The sequence below is a fragment of the Tauraco erythrolophus genome, chromosome 20 (assembly GCF_009769465.1).
Source record: "Tauraco erythrolophus isolate bTauEry1 chromosome 20, bTauEry1.pri, whole genome shotgun sequence".
NCBI classification, from domain to species: Eukaryota; Metazoa; Chordata; class Aves; order Musophagiformes; family Musophagidae; genus Tauraco; species Tauraco erythrolophus.
Window position 1 is genome coordinate 13,268,260 of NC_141484.1, and position 18,095 is coordinate 13,286,354.

Consider the following 18,095-nt stretch of genomic DNA (forward strand, 5'->3'; position numbering starts at 1 on the left):
GTGGCTGGAGAGCTGCCTGGCGGAGAAGGACCTGGGGGTGTTGGTTGACTACCGGCTTGATATGAGCCAGCAGTGTGCCCAGGTGGCCAAAAAGGCCAATGGGATACTGGCGTGTATCAAGAATAGTGTGACCAGCAGGAGCAGGGAAGTGATCCTGCCCCTGTACTCGGCACTGGTGAGGCCGCACCTGGAATATTGTGCCCAGCTTTGGGCCCCTCGCTTTAAGAGAGATATTGAGCTCCTGGAGCGAGTCCAAAGAAGGGCGACTAAACTGGTCAAGGGGCTGGAAAATAAAACTTATGAGGAGCGGCTGAGGGAGTTGGGGCTGTTTAGCCTGGAGAAGAGGAGGCTGAGGGGAGACCTGATTACAGCCTACAAATACTTGAGAAGGGATGGTGGGGAGGTGGGGGAAGGGCTCTTTACATTAGTGATGGGTGACAGAACAAGAGGAAATGGGTATAAGCTTAGTCAGGGGAGATTCAGGTTGGATGTTAGGAAGAATTTCTTCTCTGAAAAGGCTGTCAGCCACTGGAATAGGCTGCCCAGGGAGGTGGTTGAGTCCCCATCCCTGGATGTGTTTAAGAAAAGGGTGGATGTACTGCTTAGGGATATGGTTTAATGGGAGATTAGGGACGGTTGGACTGGATGATCTCTAAGGTCTTTTCCAACCTAGAAATCTATGAAAATTCTGCATTCAAGTATATTTATTTCAAACATGGTTACTGGCCTCCTCTATTCCTTACGAAGAAACTAGATCTGTTTTCTTACAGAAACACAATCTCTAAAATTCTGTATCCAAATGAAAAATGTTTGAGTTAAAGCTACAAGGACCAGTCATGCACATCTTTCTACAAGCAAATAATAAGCTGAATCCCTTGCATTTTCGTCCCAGTACTTCCTGAAGAGCAATATGTGTTTGCTTACCATTTTCGGAAATGCATAACTCTGTCTGAAATTCTGCCCCTTCCCTTTAGTATCATCTTATCTTCATAGACATAAATAGTTCCAAAGGCATTGCTTTGCGGTGGAGTTTCAATAACCCCCTCCAAAGTCAGATGATGAACTCCATGAGAGTCTAAACAATAGCCACCATCATGCAGGTGTCCTGCAAGAAAGCAGACCACGCACTGATGGGAGTGTATGACCGAAAGGGCGTCTTCATAATTCCATGCAAGGCAAACTCTGTTTGAAGCATCTGGATGAATGGGCACATGACCTGCAGTTGAGAGGGAAAGGAGCAGGAGAGTTACTTTAAGCATAACCAAACTCTCCCTTCTTTGCTGGGGAGTTCAGGCATCTAACTGTATACAGAAAGCTCACCTGAGTGTGAGAGCTGGTTACTATTCTACTTCACAGGTTACCTGTGTACCTCAGTGGAGCTACACAGCTGCTAAATGTTTTGCTCAGCTAACACACACTGGCTATATAACATTTTGTGCATACATCCCCATATATCTCCCGTACCCACCTACCCGTAACTATAACTTTTTCTTGGTTTTCGTCAGAGAACTTGAGGACTTCATTGAACCAGTCCAGCTGGGCTTGGCTAAATCCTCCGTTAAACTGTACAAACCAAGGTTCTTCAAGTCCTGCAACGAAGAAGGTTAGGCATAGGTTCATACACCTCTTGTGGCTTCCCTACTTGCTTGCCTTATGTCAGTCTGCTCACTCTTGTTTTTATTTGGTTTTTTTTTTTCATCTCTTGGATCAAAACTCCAGCCTTCTTGGAAAAACAAAATAAAATTGTTAGTGTTTTGGGGGGTTTTTGGTCATGCTGCACACTTAAGATTTCCACTCTTGGGTTCACCCCCCACCGGCATGGGATAGGTTGGGCATCAGCCAGCGCAGTAGCAGCTGCACCAACAGCCACCTTTGGTTCTGCTGAAGCAGGACACACAGCAAACATAAACCCATCCCAAAAGCACCGCAGTAGCACGATGGGTATGGAGGATCATCTCCTGCACCCACCTAGAGACCCAGGCTGGCTGTCAGCCCCCTGGGAACCGGCGGCCAGCCCCAGGAGCTGCCTTGCCACCCCAGGAAGCGGCGTCCCGGAGGGCCGAGCCGGGGGTACCTGCGGGGCTGTTGAGGTCGTCGTTGGGGTTCTTCTCCCGCAGCAGCTGCAGGGACTCCCGGTAGCGGGGGCTGCCCGGCTCCCGGCCCAGCACGCTCAGGTCGTAGGCGTCGAGCAGGACGACGCGGAACGGCGCGGCCGGGCTGAAGTGGTAGGCCTGGCAGTGCCCGGCGGGCGGCCCGGCCGCAGCCCCGGCCGGGCGGCTGCTGAGGGCGGTGTGCGCCAGGCGGGCCCGGCTGAAGTTATAGAGCTCGTGGTTCCCCCACGCGTGGTGCACCGGCACCGGCAGCCGCCGCAGCACGGCCAGCACCCGCTCCAGGGCCCCCTCGGCCCGGCTGCCACGGGCGTTGAGGCCGTCGATGCAGTCGCCCAGCTGCAGCACGAAGGCGAGCGGCGGCCTCTCCGCGGCCCACGCCTCCACAGCGTCCCGCAGCAGGTGGAGGCTCTGCCGGTAGTACCGCCGCCGGCACCCCTCGAAGTCGTACCCATCCTCCGCGTCCGCGTACTGGATGTCCGCGATCACCCCGAAGGCGAAGAGCGGCGGCGCCGCCTCCCCCATGGCGGCCGCTCCCGGGCGGGGGCGGGCGGAAGGGGCGGGCGCCGCCGAGCGCGGATAAGATGGCGGCGGCGGCGGCGGCGGGGCGCTGCGGGCGGGCCGCGCTGCTCTGGCGGCTGCCGGCCGCGGGCCGGGCGGCGTTCGCCGTGCCGGGCGGCCGCCCGCTGTCCCGCCTGCCGCCGGGCAGCGGCCCGCGGGCGGGCGCGCGGAGGGTGAGTGAGGGAGACGGGCCGCGTCCCTCCGCGGGGCGGCGGCGGGGCGGGCCGCGCCGCGACCCCTCTCCTCTCCGGTCACTAAACAGCTTCTCCTCAGCAGCTGGTGTCGTGGCGCTCGCTGGCGGCCACCTTCGTGCTGTGCGGGGGGCTGCTGGCCGCCATGAAGGCGGTGAAGCGGCGGAAGGAGGAGGGTGAGTGCGGCGGGCGGGAGCGGCCCCTTCCCGGGGCGGCGGGGCGGGAGCGGCGCGGTTCGTGTTCAGGTGACGTGGTTTCTGGTGGGGATGACGTGGTTTCTGGTGGGGATGACGTATTTTTTGTGTTCAGGTGTGTTTTCCCCACTTGGACATCCCGCTGAGTCACGGCATGCTCCGCGCCTGTGCGTGTATAAATGCCGCAGAAAACCTTCAGAAATTAAAAAAAGCTTTCAAGGATCAGCGTTTTGACATTCTTAAATGTGGTTTTACTGCCGGAATAGTCGCGTTTGGGTGTGCTCGGTGCCGCAGCACGGACACGGGTGGGCTGCTCCGCGCACGTTGGCTTTCGCCCGTGTAGTGCACGTGTGTGTCTCTGTCCTGCAGTAACTGCCCACTGGCTTCATTTTCATGCTTTTAATGATGAAAAGCAGCGATATTACCACTTTTAGGATATGGTCAGTTTGCAAAGGATGCTAATCTTTGTGACACCGCACGAGGTATCTCTCTCTTTTTTTTCCTCTTTTTTTTTTAAATAAAAATACAATCATGTGATAGTGTTATGTTTCAGAGGAGTTTAGCGGTATATTTGATTTTGACCAAAACAGAATGCTTTTTGGAAGTCTTGTCTGCACTGAGTAGTTGATATTTCAACACCCAAGGTCGTGACTTGGCGAGGCTGCCTGCCTCCTGACTGCTCCTGAGACTCGCCAGGGAAGCAGCGTGGATCATGGCATGGATGTGATTTGTTCCTTCTTATTTTTTGTAGAGCTGGAGAGGGAACGCAACCGAGGCATTGGGAAACCGCTGCTAGGAGGACCCTTCTCACTAGTCAACCATGAGGGACAGCCCAAGACCAACAAGGACTACATCGGCCAGTGGGTGCTGATCTACTTCGGCTTCACACACTGCCCTGACATCTGTCCTGATGAGCTGGAGAAGATGATTGAAGTGGTGGATGAAATTGGTATGGGAATTCGGTCGGCGTAGTGGTCTTTTTTATGGGAGGTCCAGGTTGATTGTGGTAAAGAATTGCAAATGGTAATAAGTGGTGATATTTCTTCAAAAATGCTGTAGACCGCTATTCAGTAGTTGAATTAATTGCCAAGTGATACATACATCAATCTACTTGTCACTAGGATCTGATATTTAGAGCGTGACAGCACTGGTCTTTCTGCAACAGGGGATCTCTTGGTAATAAAACATGACAGTGGCAGGTTACAGGGAACAGTGCTTTTGCGTTTTAATTTTTGCCAAGAGGTGGTTGTGGGATCTATTAGAATTTTTTTTCTCTCTGTTTTATTCATTCTGAAAACAAACCTCAGAGTCTCTTCTGAGAGTGACTGTGCTGTGGAATGGAGATTGGGGGAAGGATGTGTGATAGAGGTGTTTTCTCAGCCTGCAGGCCCTGAAGAGGAGCCTGGAGCAGGGATAATAGTAACTTAGCAGGTGGGGACGGGACTAAAGTGAAGAAAATAGAGTGAAAGCTGTGGCTGGAACATGACGGAACGAGCCCAAGTCACCTATCCCCCTGCTGCATCATCACAGACATGCTTTCGTTGTGTCAGCCGTTGTGCCTTGATCATCAATGCCATGGCATTTTCTGCATCAGAGCCAACTTGTCATCTCTCCTAAGCAGGGCAGGGTCTCCAGCTGAGAGGCTGGAAGCGTAGCTGCACCCAGCACAAGCACAGAGCGTTGAATTCGACAGCATTTGCTTCCTTCACAAATTACATAAATGAAGCTGCACAAAATGACCTTTTTTTGTCACTTGGGGTGGCCTTGGATTGATGTTACAGTAGCTTGGCTGTGAGCTTGTTTGAAAGGAGGTGAGAAAAGATTTTTAGTTTTCTAAGATAAATAATAATTTTTAATGTCACAGATAGAATCTCATCTTTGCCTAATCTGACCCCACTCTTCATCACCATTGATCCTGAGAGGGACAACGAAGAAGCCATTGCCAGATATGTTAAAGGTATTTCTGTTTTCTTCCTTGATGTTTTATAGCATGCACTACAGGGCACTGGAAAGGAGACTCGTAATGGGATTATTTTCACTGAAATGTCTAAATGTCCTCTTTCTGTCTAGAATTTTCTCCGAAGCTGATCGGTTTGACTGGTACCAAGGCACAGATTGACCAAGTGGCCAAAGCTTACCGTGTGTATTACAGCGAAGGTCCCAAAGATGAAGACAGTGATTACATAGTAAGTAAATGGAAGGCCTTTGCCTAATGAAAGACTTTGGATAAGAGCAGGATAAAGATTTTAAAATCAGAAGGCAGCTGAAGGACTTCTGTGCTGAAGTCCTACCTGACAGAGCCCTGTTCCCCCAATGTGTTAAGCTCTGTTTTAGAGGTCTCAGTCAGAATCAAGGTACTTTCTTACAAGCTCACTGAAATGTGTTCTAAAAATGTACAATCTCAGTCCTGCATACTAACAAGCCTGACAGTAATTTGAACTTTTTTCTGTTGTGTAATGTTTTTGCCTGTGTGTTTTTGCACATATTTTCCTATGTGCTCAAAAGTGAAAACGGAACTGGGAAATTAAGGCAATAGGAAGAGGGGAAAAATGAGTTTCCCTGCCAAACTGAGACCAAGGAGTGTGGTTTTCCTGGCAAGAGACTTTGATGATGCAAAGTCTTCCTGCAGATTCTGTGTGTTTCTTCCTGCTATGTCGAATGTCCTGAAAGAGAGAGCGTCTTAATGCTGAATTAAGTGGGAATAAAGTATGTAGTGTAATAGTGTGAAGGGAAAAGCTGAGGTTTAAGTGAGGCCAAACTGTGTAGTCAAAGTCTTACTCTCTGGAAGGGAACAGGACTGATCACAGGGCTCAGAGCTGCTGCCAAGGCCATGCTAACTTGCCATATCCTGAGCAGACTGCAAAAGTAAAGTAGGTACAAGTGAGGATACATGTTATAAGCTCTTCATTGTTTTTGCTTCGTTACAAGAATCAAGGGCACCAGAGAAAACTAAAAACAGGTTCAAAAGGAAAGGTGATGGTTTTTGTTGCGATTGACGTGTGAGAAGTGGAATCCCTCACTACAGATGCAAATGGTAGAAGCTTATGGGAGTTCACAGGGAGAATTGTTGGTCTTTGGGAAAAACCATCTGTTGAGGATTATGAAATGTACAGGAGCCTCACCTAGCTCAGAAAGCCCGTCAGGAAAAATATTTGGAAACTGGGAGGTAATAGAGGAAGACAGCATATTTTTGGTTTTAGTTTTATGCTCTTCTTTAAAGCAACCATTGTTGGCCACTATTTGAGGTAGGATGCTGAGGCAGACTGGTTTTAGTGTCATCCAGTATTGTCTATTCTTAATCTGTTTTTAAAAACTACCTAACTGCAGCAAATAGATTATCCACATGGACAAAAAGATTGGTGGGACAACAAAGTGGTGCATAGGAAGAAACAGCAAGAGCAGCACATGATATCAGGAGAGAGAAGGTGGAATCGTACTGGTGATGTGCACTGCTCTGCACTGCTAGAAGGGATGTGAAGTGGGAGGTGAAGAACTTGTTTTAAGTGGCAACTCAATAGCTACAGAAGTCTGTGTCTAAGATACTATATTTGAATGGAGGAGAGAAATTTGCTGGAGAGATTCAACACCAATTTAAATAAATGGAGCATCAATCTGAAATCAACCTAAAAATACTGTTTAAAAATGGATTTATAAAAGGGGGCTGGTGGAAATGCAGGAATAGGCTATAGGAACAGGGTTGGCAAAGGATGCCTGCTCAGGAGAGGGAAAAAATCAGTAGAATCTGATGCTAAATGAGTGAACTGAAGTTGAGGAGAGATGATGGAAGGAGGCCAGGAAAGCTGGAGGGGTGCTGCTCCTTGTGAAGTAAACCACAATTATATTCTAGCAAACCATACCTGGATTCTGGCATGGCTGTGAAGGGAAAGTACAGGGGTTTGGCCAAGGAAAATAACTCCATAGGAGACAGCAGCTTAGGGGGGGCTGGAGGGTGAATACAAGCAGGAGCATGTGACTACAGATGTACTGAAGCAGGAGAAGGGATCCAGGATCCAGGGAGAGCGTACCGCTGATCTGTTCTAGGGTTGTGAGTCTGAGCGAAAGGAAGAGCAGGGAATAAGAAAGGCCGGTGAACTGGGAGCAGGAGAGCAGCCCGGGAGCCCCGGATGTGGTGCCAGGGAGGAAGAGCATACCTGCATCTCTTTGGGATTTACCGTGGGCTCTTGGTTCGGAGAGGCAGCGAGCTCCCTGTGCTCAGGGCAGGAGGGCCAGAGGGCACCAGTCTCTCCGATACCAAATGGGAAGAGGGTAGCAGCAACAGCAGACCCGGGAGGCAGAGCTGGAGGCTGGTTTTGTGCCTACCTGAGACCTGTGCAGGTAACTGCTGCTCTGTCATTTCTTCCAGCAAGGCTTTTTCCCACGGTATGTCCTGCATGGACCTGTCGTGCCCGTTGGGGGTCAAGACTGTGGCTTGTGCAGGGGCAGGTTCTGTTTCCCGTGCAGGCTGCTGGGAGGTGGGGAAGAGGAAGAGGTCCACTGCAGCCAGTTCTTTGGCAACAGCTTTGCCACTTGTTATGACTTGGAAAGAGCATTGAGATGAGCATTTAGAAATTATAATTTCTAAACATCTGCATTTTTCAAGTATGACTCGAATATTACCAGTTCCTATTTAATAATCTCAATTTTATAATTCTCAATATCAGAATTTTGAATTTACTTGGTTTATTCTGAAGTTTAGAAGCTTGCATTGAGACTCAGATGAAGATCTGATGCGCGTGCCGTGGGAACAGTGCAGGCTTCAGGCACAGCCTGGAAAACTGCATTTTTCCACACAAACCGCGCTCCATCCTGGCGGTATTTAGTCTTCCACAGGCTGCAGAGTTAAGATGCTCTGAGCAGGCTACTTGATTTTTTTTTTTTTTCCCCCACTAGTTTCCAATTGAAGGATCTAAATTGTTATTCAGATTTCTTAAAAAATTGTGTTCTAGAACTTGATTTTGTGATCTTATCTTGAACATTTGAAACCGGATGGAAATATTTGAATTAAACCTTCAACAAAATTTTGAGAAACATTCTTTCAGTGGCAGAGAGCCCATGAAGTTTAATGCATCCTTTTAGCTTGTGGTTCTGGAAATGTTTATATGGTTTCTTAGTTTCAAACACAGTTGTAGTCTCAGGACTAAGGAAGTTTTAGGTTTTTCTCTCCAGTAGCAGTGAGACCATGTAGTCACTCGAGCAATCACAGCTCCATGGCCTCTATTTTCAATATTTTGTATCTTTGCTCATAAAGATGTTGTCATAGTTTGATGCAGACACTACTTGCAGAGGCATTTAAAATAAATACACAATGGAGTTAGTTTTTATGTAAATCAACTTGGAATACCTCAAACATTCAAGGAATTGTTACCGTGAACATTTTTTTAGGTTATTCCCATTCGGACAGCAGAGGGAGTCCCCTCCCAGCACACGCATTTCCCTCTGCACCAGCTCCTCTATCTGCAGCTCCTGTATCCCAGCGATGCTCTCGGTCCCGTTGTTTGCACTGACAGTGAACTTGGTTCAATGAAATATCTCTGTTTACGTTGGATTTACATCATATTAGTGTCAGGAGCTTGAATACCTTGTGGAGGTCATGGAGCACCTGAGAAGTTGAGGGAAACTGGGCAAAGTGAGGGGAAAAGACCATTAGCCCGGAGATTTGCCCCAGCCTTGTCCGTGCTGCGGGAAGGGCACCAGCAGCTTAGGCCAGACTTGTCTGAGTGAAATATTCCTTCACACGTTCTGAGGTTGCAACTAGTTTTCTGTTTATTTTCTTGGATAAAACAAGGAAAGGTTGCCGAGGGGATGCTGAGGTTTTCCTTATCTTGCTTTAGCTTGTCAGGCAGCTGAACCAAAAGCTGAAGGGGATGCTGCTGCTGCTGACCGAGATGTGCAGGATCTTTTTTACTGAGTTGTGATGTGCTCTCTTGCAGGTGGATCACACAATAATCATGTACCTCCTCGGGCCAGATGGTGACTTTGTGGACTATTATGGCCAGAATAAGAGGAGCACTGAGATTTCTGCTTCTATTGCTGCACATATGAGAAAATACAGATCCTAAACCACGAGATCTTCAAAGACTGATGTGAAGATCACCTGTAGGTTTGGCTGTAATTGGGCATTGGAGTTAAAGCAGAAACACGCAAGAGTAACATCCTGTCACCATTTGCCTCCTTTTTTCCAAATAAGAAAGGCAACCATAGTTCTGCAAGATACGATTTTCGAAAATTTCTATAGAGCCTTCCCCATGGGTGTTATTTACAGCAAGATCTGGGCTACAGAACAAAATTTGGGACTTCTCTGAAACATTGTTGGGAGCAAAAAGTGGAAAACGCTTTTCATTTGGGAAGAACATGTGTATCACTGGTAAAATTAATCGGTATCCCGTGGCAAGACATCAGCGAAGGACGGTCGCTGCAGGAGGATGAGTACTTGATGAAAAGCTGTGTGGGACGTGGCATTCTGAGAGGACCCCTGCCCTCTTTTTTTCAGCAGTTTTGCCTTCTGGGAGAGGCAGTCACAATATTATAAGCAGGAGAGCCTTAAGAGTACTTCTTTACCCGGTTAAGAGGGTGAAGAGCACCGAAAACATCAGCAGCTTCCATGCATGGGACCAGCCCTGTAGTGTGCCTGATCTCTTCTTCATTTGAATGCAGGAATGAAATGTTTTTTTGTTGGCGATTTTGCAGGTGAATGCTGTTCACGTACAAGGAAATGAGTAATGGGTTGCAAATAATGTTTTCTTCTGGTCTAAATGATTTTAAGTGCAGTTGGCGTGATTGTGTTGTGCTGAATAGTGACCTGGGGAAAGCAAAGGGAGCCTGTGTCCGTGCACGGGGCTGTCGATCAGATCAACTTTATGCAGTGCAGCATTTGCAAATAAAGATTGCTTTGTATAAGCAGTATTATTTTTTTCCGTAGTTAGGTTTGACTAGAATATCGTCAGAACTTCGTGTGCTGGTTAAGCTCACTGTTCTTGCTCTGTTTTTTCTCTTTTTAGAAAGCAGTGTTTCTCTGTGGTCGTGCAGACCATAATCTGAAGGTGCTGTTCTAAAGTAGCTGAACCCCAGAGAAGGACCCACAGAAGACAAACCACAAGAGTTCTTGGTGCACGTCCCAGAGTGTTTCAAATTGAACACAAATGTTCCTACTGGTATTCTGAATGTGGGGGTTGGAAGAGAACATTCCTGTCTGAGGGCAGGTGTGATGTCTATGGTAAATTTCCATCTTGCCAAAATCCTGAAAAACAGTAAACTTAACCTGTTCCAGTGCAGTTATAAAACGTGATGAAGTAGTGTAGGTCCACATCAGCTGCCCTGTGCTATAGTGACATCCCGAGGGTGTCGGGAAGGTTGCAGTGGTAGAGTATGTCTTCGACTGCACTCTCCTGATACAGCTCTGTCAAGGAAGGAAGATTACTGAAGTTCCAAAATACTTTTTTTTTTTTTTCCTCTCAAATACTACATAGTTTAAAGAAGTGATTTTTTTCTCTTTTAAAGGATCAGCAAGGATTTTTCTGTATCAGTTTACAGCGGGAGTTTTAAAAGGTGTTTTAGTGGAATTAAACTAAACAGCTAAAAAGGAATGGTTTTTTTTCTTCTTCCTTGTGCTGCCTGGCTTGATTGCAGTAGGTGATAGGAGTGGCTTCCAAGGGAAATTTCACACTTTAAAGTCTTCTATTGATTAGAGGCTCTGTCAGATCTAAGGTGTTATCAATAATATTAGTGTCTGTGATAAGTGGCACCTTGGTAATAATGATTTTATTTCCATGGAGTGGTTGCAAGTGTCAGCATTGTTTCCGAAGAGCCTCTCCTTGCCTTTTGTTGTTCCCTGCAATCCTGGAGGTAATTTATTTTAAAAACTTCCCTTACAGGGCTGACTCTTGGCGCTGCGTTTCTTCATCCAGGTGGCTGTGCAGCAGTTCCTTTTGAAACAAGACAGGCCATGGCGTGACCTGCTGGTGATAGTCCTGTGGGAGGCTGGACAGGAGACCTCTGGAGCTACCTTCTAACCAGCACTTCTGTGTTTCTGTGAAACGTGTCTTGTTGAGACTATACTCACTCAGTGCTCTGAGCCTCCCCGCTCCAGACGAGTGTGTGTCTGTGTCCTTTTTCCATTGTGACCTTTACCAGGGAAAGCCCCCTCGTTGTTGAACTTCCGATGCAGTAGTTTTGAGGGTGACTTCTGCAATGCAGCACATTAAGATCTGGAAGGTGGAAAATACATTTATCTGCTCTTGTGATAAAAGCAACATCAAAATACCACCTCGAGAGTTTCGGTGGCCCAACGCTCTGGCTGTTCAGTAGGGTCAATCTGTAGTTGGCAAGTTGTGCACATTAACTGGTAACGACCAGAAACCAGCAGTGAGCACTGCTAGTGGAGGTGGTGTTTGGAAGTGCAGGCCTCTGCAGCTTTTCTTCGTGCCCTCTCATGTGCTGTAATTCCCCAAGTTCTTACTTACTTGCATTGGGGAAATACTTTTTCCCCTTTTTGAACAAGTCAGAAAAGATGTGAATATTTTCCTTGGGGGTAGAATTGTCCTGCCTGTCTCGCTGCTGCTTCTGTCTTAACGAATCCGTCCCTCTCTGTTCTGTGTTTCTTGAAAATACGGATGTAGAAGACCTGGTGGGAATGCAGCTAAGAAGTGGAGCAGCTGATCTGGGAGGATACTGTGTTTGCCTCTTTAAAGTCTCTTTGAGCTCTTCTTGATTTCTCCCGAGCGCTTAAGATACGCTGTGGAGAAAAGATGAATTTTAATGCTTTACAGTGAATCATTAGGGACTGAAAATAATAATACATGTTTTTCAGCTGTATCTGTCTTCCAAAAGGGATGGGAAAGAGATGATATTTCAAAGCTAAAAATGCAGCAAGTTGATTGTGGGGCCTAGGGAGAGAGGGTGTATTTATTTTAAACCCATTTTACTTAACACCAAGGAGAGGAGTGGCTCAGATTTGATGTATGCAGTAGCCTCTGCCGCGATCGGGGCTTGGCCTGGGGACCTGTCTCTTCTGGCAGTGTGGGTGATTTCCATCAGCAGCAGTCACCGAAATGCCAGGATTTCGGATTGTGCCGTGCGGGGTTTCTCCCTGCCATGCCAGTGTGCAGCCTCCTGGGACTGAGGCTTCCCGTTGTGATTGGGGTCTCTTATTGCCCCTCCGTTTTCCGTAAGGAAGCATGTGTGAAAACTTAATAGTTTGCTTGAGTCTTCCCCTAAATCTCTGTGCTCATGGTGGTTTGGATGTAATGGAAGCATAGAAGGGGCACGTGCGTGCTCCCCAGCGGGAGGTGGTCTAAAGGGAGCAGGTGTAACCGATGTAAAGGGGACGCTCGTGCAAAAATGCGATGAGAGGGGCTGGGCAGATGGCTTGCTTGGCACGGTCATCTGCAGTAGGTTCTGGTCAGCCGTTACTGGCAGCAGGAAAGAAAGAGCGAAAACTTGATTCCTGTTCCTGAAGGGTTGCTGGATGATGGTAAAATGCCATTAAACACCTACTGCTCACCTCTCGTATCTCTGCCACGCAAACTGGCTCCGTAGTGGTGTCAGTCATACCACAAGATGCTCCTTTTTCCCGTTGTGTGACTCCACGTTACATCTCTCATACATTTATACATAAGTCGGATACTTGGTCTCTGGACAAAAGGTTTTCATGGGTGACACCTACAGGTCTCTCTTTCTTTCTTTGACCACTCGTGAGTTGTTTGTGGCTGTGGAGACTCTGCCCCATCTCTTGTCATCCGGTGGCAGCACTTCTCTACGCCGCATCCTTTGTCTGTACTTCTGGAGGTCTCTGTGATGATACCAGGCTTGTGTTTCTTTGTACTGCGTCAGTGTGTTAGTGACAAATACTTCATTCTGCACGGAGAACTATCTGTAGAAAACTAGAGTTGTATGAAGCAATGAGAAGTAAAAATAAAACAAATCAGCCAGAACCACCTGCTCAGAAGGAAAAAATTGGTATTACAGCTAAACTGAGTTAAAACAGATAGAAATCAGTAGAAGCTTGGATGAGCCAAGCCTGTCCTGAGGCCTTGCAAACTGGGTACAAAGCCTGTGGGCTGCAGCATGTGGAGGGTCACCCTGTCTCCATTTATTTCCCCAAAGCTGATTTGCAGCTGGCTCCTGCTGCACAGACAAATGTAAGGTTTCTGTCTTCTCCCAGATGTTGTGGCGTGTCATGTCCGTTCACTTGTTTTTGTGTCCTGAAAGGCAGAGCCGGCTGTCGGGGAAGCTTGTGGCAGCCTGGGGGCCCTGTGGGAAGGGCACAGAACGATTTTGGATGGAGAAACCGGCTGGTGGGCCGTGTCATGGCACTCAAGCGTGGGCCTTGCCTCCTGGCAGTGGGAGCAGCTGATGCCCGGCTTCTTTCTGCCTCTCAGGTTGACTTTTCCCTCGGCCTTTCCCAGGAGGGAAACTTTCTTTGGAAGTGAAGGGGGTGTGTTTCATGTTTGGTTTTTTTTTTTGTTGTTAAAAAAGATAAATCCGTTGTTTAGGCCACTGTTAGGCTTTCACTGTGCTGCCATGGAGCACAGCTCTGTTCCCTTTGTGTTTAGAAGGACCAAGGGCTGTGCTGAAAGCTCACCAGGAGGAGGCAGAGCTCTTCAGGGGGTGGGTATGTAGTGGGGGAAAAGGAATATGCTGGGAGGGCTTGGAGACCCTTTGTCAGTGGATGTCCAGTATTTCTTCAGTATTAGAGCAAACTGCCCCTGTGTTCATCACACCCGAATGCCCTGTGCCCCGGGGTGCAGTGCCTGGCCCAGAGCGGGAGCTCGGGGCTGGCAGGGGACGCGTCACGACATGGCTCCTGCTCGTGGCTGTGCTGAGTGTGACTGTGGCTCGGGATGCCCGCTCCCTGGGCGCGTCTCCCCGGTTTCACTTGGGGATCAAATCGGTTGGAGTCTGGTGCCGTGAAGGTGAACCTCTGTTACCTCAGGCACACGGGGACCCTGGGTCCCCTGCGGACAGACAAACAGACTGTGGGGCACGAGCCTGGCCGAGACCAGCCTGCAGAGCGTTGCCGTGCGTGCCCACACCACAGCCAGCCCCAGCCTGCTCGTCCCGTAAAATTCCGGTGGAAAATAGCATCTCTTCAGAGCAGCTGGCATCTGTAATACCCACGGCAGAGCCGGTGCCATCCCAAGCCGGGGACTAGTGACAGGATGTCTGAGGAGTGAGGGATGGCTCCGTTTGGCTCCACGTTGCTCATGTGCTGCACATGGAGGAGCTGAACCAAGGAGTGATACTTAAGCCACATGGGTGAAACTGGCTATTTCAGGGATGTTCTCACCACCAGCACGGGCAGAGCCAGGGACTGAAGAGGTGCCTTTAAACATCTGCAAAGCCCGATGTTGTGTTTGCAGTGCAGATCATGGAATAACTCAGATCAGGAGGAACCTCAGGAGGTCTGTAGTCCAACCTGCTCAAAGCAGTGGCAGCCATCAGGTCAGACCAGGTTGCTCAAGGTTTTGAAGAGCTAGGGCTTGAAAACCTCCAAGGGTGAGGGCTGCACAAGCTCTCTAAATGGGTAAAAAAAATGTGTTTCCTACTAGAGCAACTTTTTTCTTTGCATCCAGTCTGAACTTTCATTTCAACCAGCATTTTAACTCTTGTTCTTTCACCATGCTCCACGGTGAAGAGTCTGACTCCGTATTCTTGATAACCTCCTCGTGGGTACTGGAAGGCTGCTGTTAGGTCTTCCTGAAGCCTTCTTCCCAGGCTGAACAAGCCCTGTTCCCTCAGCCTCTCCTCGTGCTGTATGTCATGGCAGGCTTCAGGCCTCTGCCCATCTTGATCTTGGATTCTTCTCCACAGACTGCCACCTGGCCAGTCCATTCCCAGCATGTGTTTCTGCAAGGATGTTTTCCTAACTGGGTGCAGGACTTTGCATTGGTCCTTGCTGAACTTCATAAGGTTCCTGTCAGCCCACCACTCCAGCCTGTCTGGATCCCTCTGGATGGCAGCTCTGACCTGGAGGGCATCAGCTGCTCCCCCCACTATATTGCCATCTGCAAACTTTGTAAGCAGGTCTGTCATCGCCTCTGCCAGGTGGTTGGTAAAGGTGTTAAACAGGAAAGCTCCCAGCGCTGACCCCTTCACACCTGGCCTCTGAGTCTGGTGGCCCAGCCAGGGTCTTTAGCCATCTGATTGCCCACCCATCCAGACCATAGTCTCCTAGCTTGGAAACAAGAATATCGTGGCAGGTGGTTTTGGGAGCTGAGGTTGGGCAGCATCCACTGCTCTCCCCACATCCGTGGATCCGGCCATTTTACCGTAGAGGCAATTGGGATGGTCAGATGGGTTTTACCTGTAAAACTTAGTAAATCCGCACTGACTGTCCCAGTCACCTTTTCACCAGTTTGTGCTCCGAACACATTTCTGTGTTTTTTCCCTCTTCATTGAAATTTTTTTTCTGTGCTTAAAAAAGAAACCTATCAGGAATGCCAGGCCTGATTTTGGCTGGTGTCTCTGGAGAGGATGTGAGAGCCAGACTGGGCATCGGTCCACAGTCATCAGGGCAAAATCCGAATCAGGTTTTATTTTTCCATATTCTGTCACGTGTGTACTGCCAGTGTGAAAATACTTCATGTGCCTGCCATGGTAGCCAAAAGGGCTCATTCCAAATCCAGTTTTGATCTTAAGGAGAATTGACCTGGATCAAATGCCCTGTAACACCGGAATTTATCTGCTCCTCAGCTCCGAAACCGCGTGTGCTGCAGCTGGCAAGCTCCCTTGTGCCCGGAGGAGGCGAGTGCAGCAGAGAGGACGTGGCTCCCTGGCCTGATCAGGCAGTGCCTGGTCCTCAGCAAACAAGGAGGATTCAAGGATCCGAGCAAAACAAGGATCTTGTTTTGACCAGGAGCTGCTGAACAGCCCTGCTGTCCACTTGTACTTAGCTTGAGCTGTGCCCCAGGTGCTTTTGGAGCGGATCTCCAGCATCAGCCCATGCCTTGCGCTTGGGCAGTGAGGACTACCCGGGTCATGCTTGTTCATACAGTGCTGTGGCTGCAGTCCCGTGGTGTATCTGAATGATGGTAGTGTCTTTAACCACTCAGGGCTGTCCCCAGCCAGAGCAACCTGCTGTGCCCTGGAGGGACTGTCCAGGACGTTTCTAGGGCAGGTATTTCCCATAGTGCTGGATTTACCTGCTGCTTCCAAACCAACTCCCCATCTGATGGAGTAACTATCACAAGGGAGGGAAAATAAAGGTTTCTGCTGTCTGGAAACAAGATACGGTGTCTTAGTAGGCTCCAGATCCACAGACATCAGTCATCTTCCTTGACCACTTATATTCAGCACATGCTTCCTGATGGTGCCAGCTGGGCCCCTGTGCCTCCAGGGGGTGATGAGTCTCTTGACTACGAGCTTGCTGGCCTGGGGCCTGCAGGGTGCTCCTGGGTTGCTGGTTGAGTAGTCACCAGCCATGCTCTGCTCAGCACAGATTTGTACCAGCACCTTCTTTGAGAAAAGACAACCTCAGGAGCGCTCCCAGGCCTCTTCAAAGTGTGAACCAGCCAGCTTGACTCAGAGGCAAGCTGCAGTGACAGTGAGAGAGGGCAGGGAAGGAGGGCTGCAGAGCTCAGGACAGGTCTTCTGTGCTTGTTGCAGTAGCTCCTTGACTGGAAGCTGCCTTTGTGTGTCAGGTCCCTCTTCCTGGGTATTGGGGGTACAGGGAGGGAGCAGAGGAGGTTGCTGCAGGCACAGCAAGCTTAAGAACAGGCTAGAGCAGGTTGTGCAGAGGGCACCAAAAAGTGCTACCGTGAGGCCAAGAGATGGGGCAGGCTTGGGGCAACAGTGGGGTGCATGGAAGACCGAGGCATGGACCTGAGCTGACACCTGGCCATGTGGCTGTCACTGCTCCTGTCTCCTCCACTGTGGCTGCCACATGCTCTGCTTCCCCCCAGGCTCTTCCCAGCCCTATTGCTTTTCCCTGCCCCCTCCTCTGGGGTGAGCAGTGCTGTGGCTGCTCACACAGGAGTTCAGCTGATGGAGACTCAGGCTCCTGAAGCACTCAGGGTTCACGCTCCGTAGTGCCGATAGAAAGGGCACAGCCAGCCTTGCTTGGCAGCGTTTGGCAATGACAGACTGAGCAGCATTGTTGGCCAGCACTGGAGAGCACTGCATGTTGTCATGGCAGTCCTTCAGAAACTGCAGCCCGCGGCACTGAGCTTCAGTGGCAAAGATGCCTGGCCGTTGCAGAAAGCTGGCTGAAACTTTGCGTCCTCCTGCAGCCACTCAGAACCATTTAATCCTTGCTGCTTGTTGTCTGTTAGCAGCCTGAGGAAGAAAGCAAGTCTTCCTCATCCCTACCTTGGGTCAAGGCTATGTGTGGTTTGAGATACTGTAGCTCTTTCTCCTTTTCTCCAGTAACTTTGCAGGTACCTACGTTTTTTGAGCCTTTTCTCGCTTCATCAGGCTTGTGTGGTCCAAGCATTGACCTTGCGTGATGAAGATCCGCTCGCATCAGCCCGTAGCCAGGACTGTGGGATGGATGAGGGGTCTCGTGCTCTTTGGTGAAGTACAGGATGGAACTGAAGGCTGAGCATTGAGTTCGGCTCTTCACTACCGAGCTGCAAATCAGTAGGTGCCTTCAGTCAGGTAAACCAGGCGATGTGCAGACTGCTGGGGCGTCAGACAGAGCTACGAGCAGCCTGACGTGATGCACTGAGGTTGCTGCTTGCAGCCAAGGCTTTCCAGTCCCTGCTGCTGAGGTGAGGTGCTCACCTGGAAGACCCAGCAGCGGTGGCTGCAGAACAGTGGGTGCTGGGACTGCTCAGGAGCTGCCCAGCCTTGGGGCAGGGAGTGTGTACTTAGGGAAGCAGATCTGTGCTGAGCTGTGGGGGCAGTGGCCACGGTCGTTGCTATTAGATGTGAACTGATAAGCAGGTCAGTTTTACTGGGTTGCTCTTGGGTTTGGTGGGCTAAAAAGAAAAGCAAAAAGCTAAATATTCCCCTCCAGAAGAGAATTAAAAGGTTTGGTTTGGTTCAAACGGGAGCTGATTTTTTTAAAACAAGCTGTGCTGCTCATGGAGTATCTAGCGCCTGAC

General features: G+C 49.4%; 1 protein-coding gene across 1 annotated transcript; it reads right to left on the bottom strand.

The window, feature by feature from the left end:
* Window positions 1-686: 686 nt before the first annotated feature.
* ADPRM (ADP-ribose/CDP-alcohol diphosphatase, manganese dependent) lies at window positions 687-7,447 on the bottom strand. Its single transcript, XM_086624334.1, has 4 exons — window positions 7,278-7,447; window positions 2,075-2,631; window positions 1,473-1,589; window positions 687-1,216 (listed from the first exon to the last, which is right to left on the bottom strand). The coding sequence occupies exons 1-4, from the start codon at window positions 7,445-7,447 to the stop codon at window positions 921-923; spliced, it is 1,140 nt and encodes a 379-aa protein (XP_086480460.1). The 3' UTR covers window positions 687-920.
* Window positions 7,448-18,095: the final 10,648 nt, after the last annotated feature.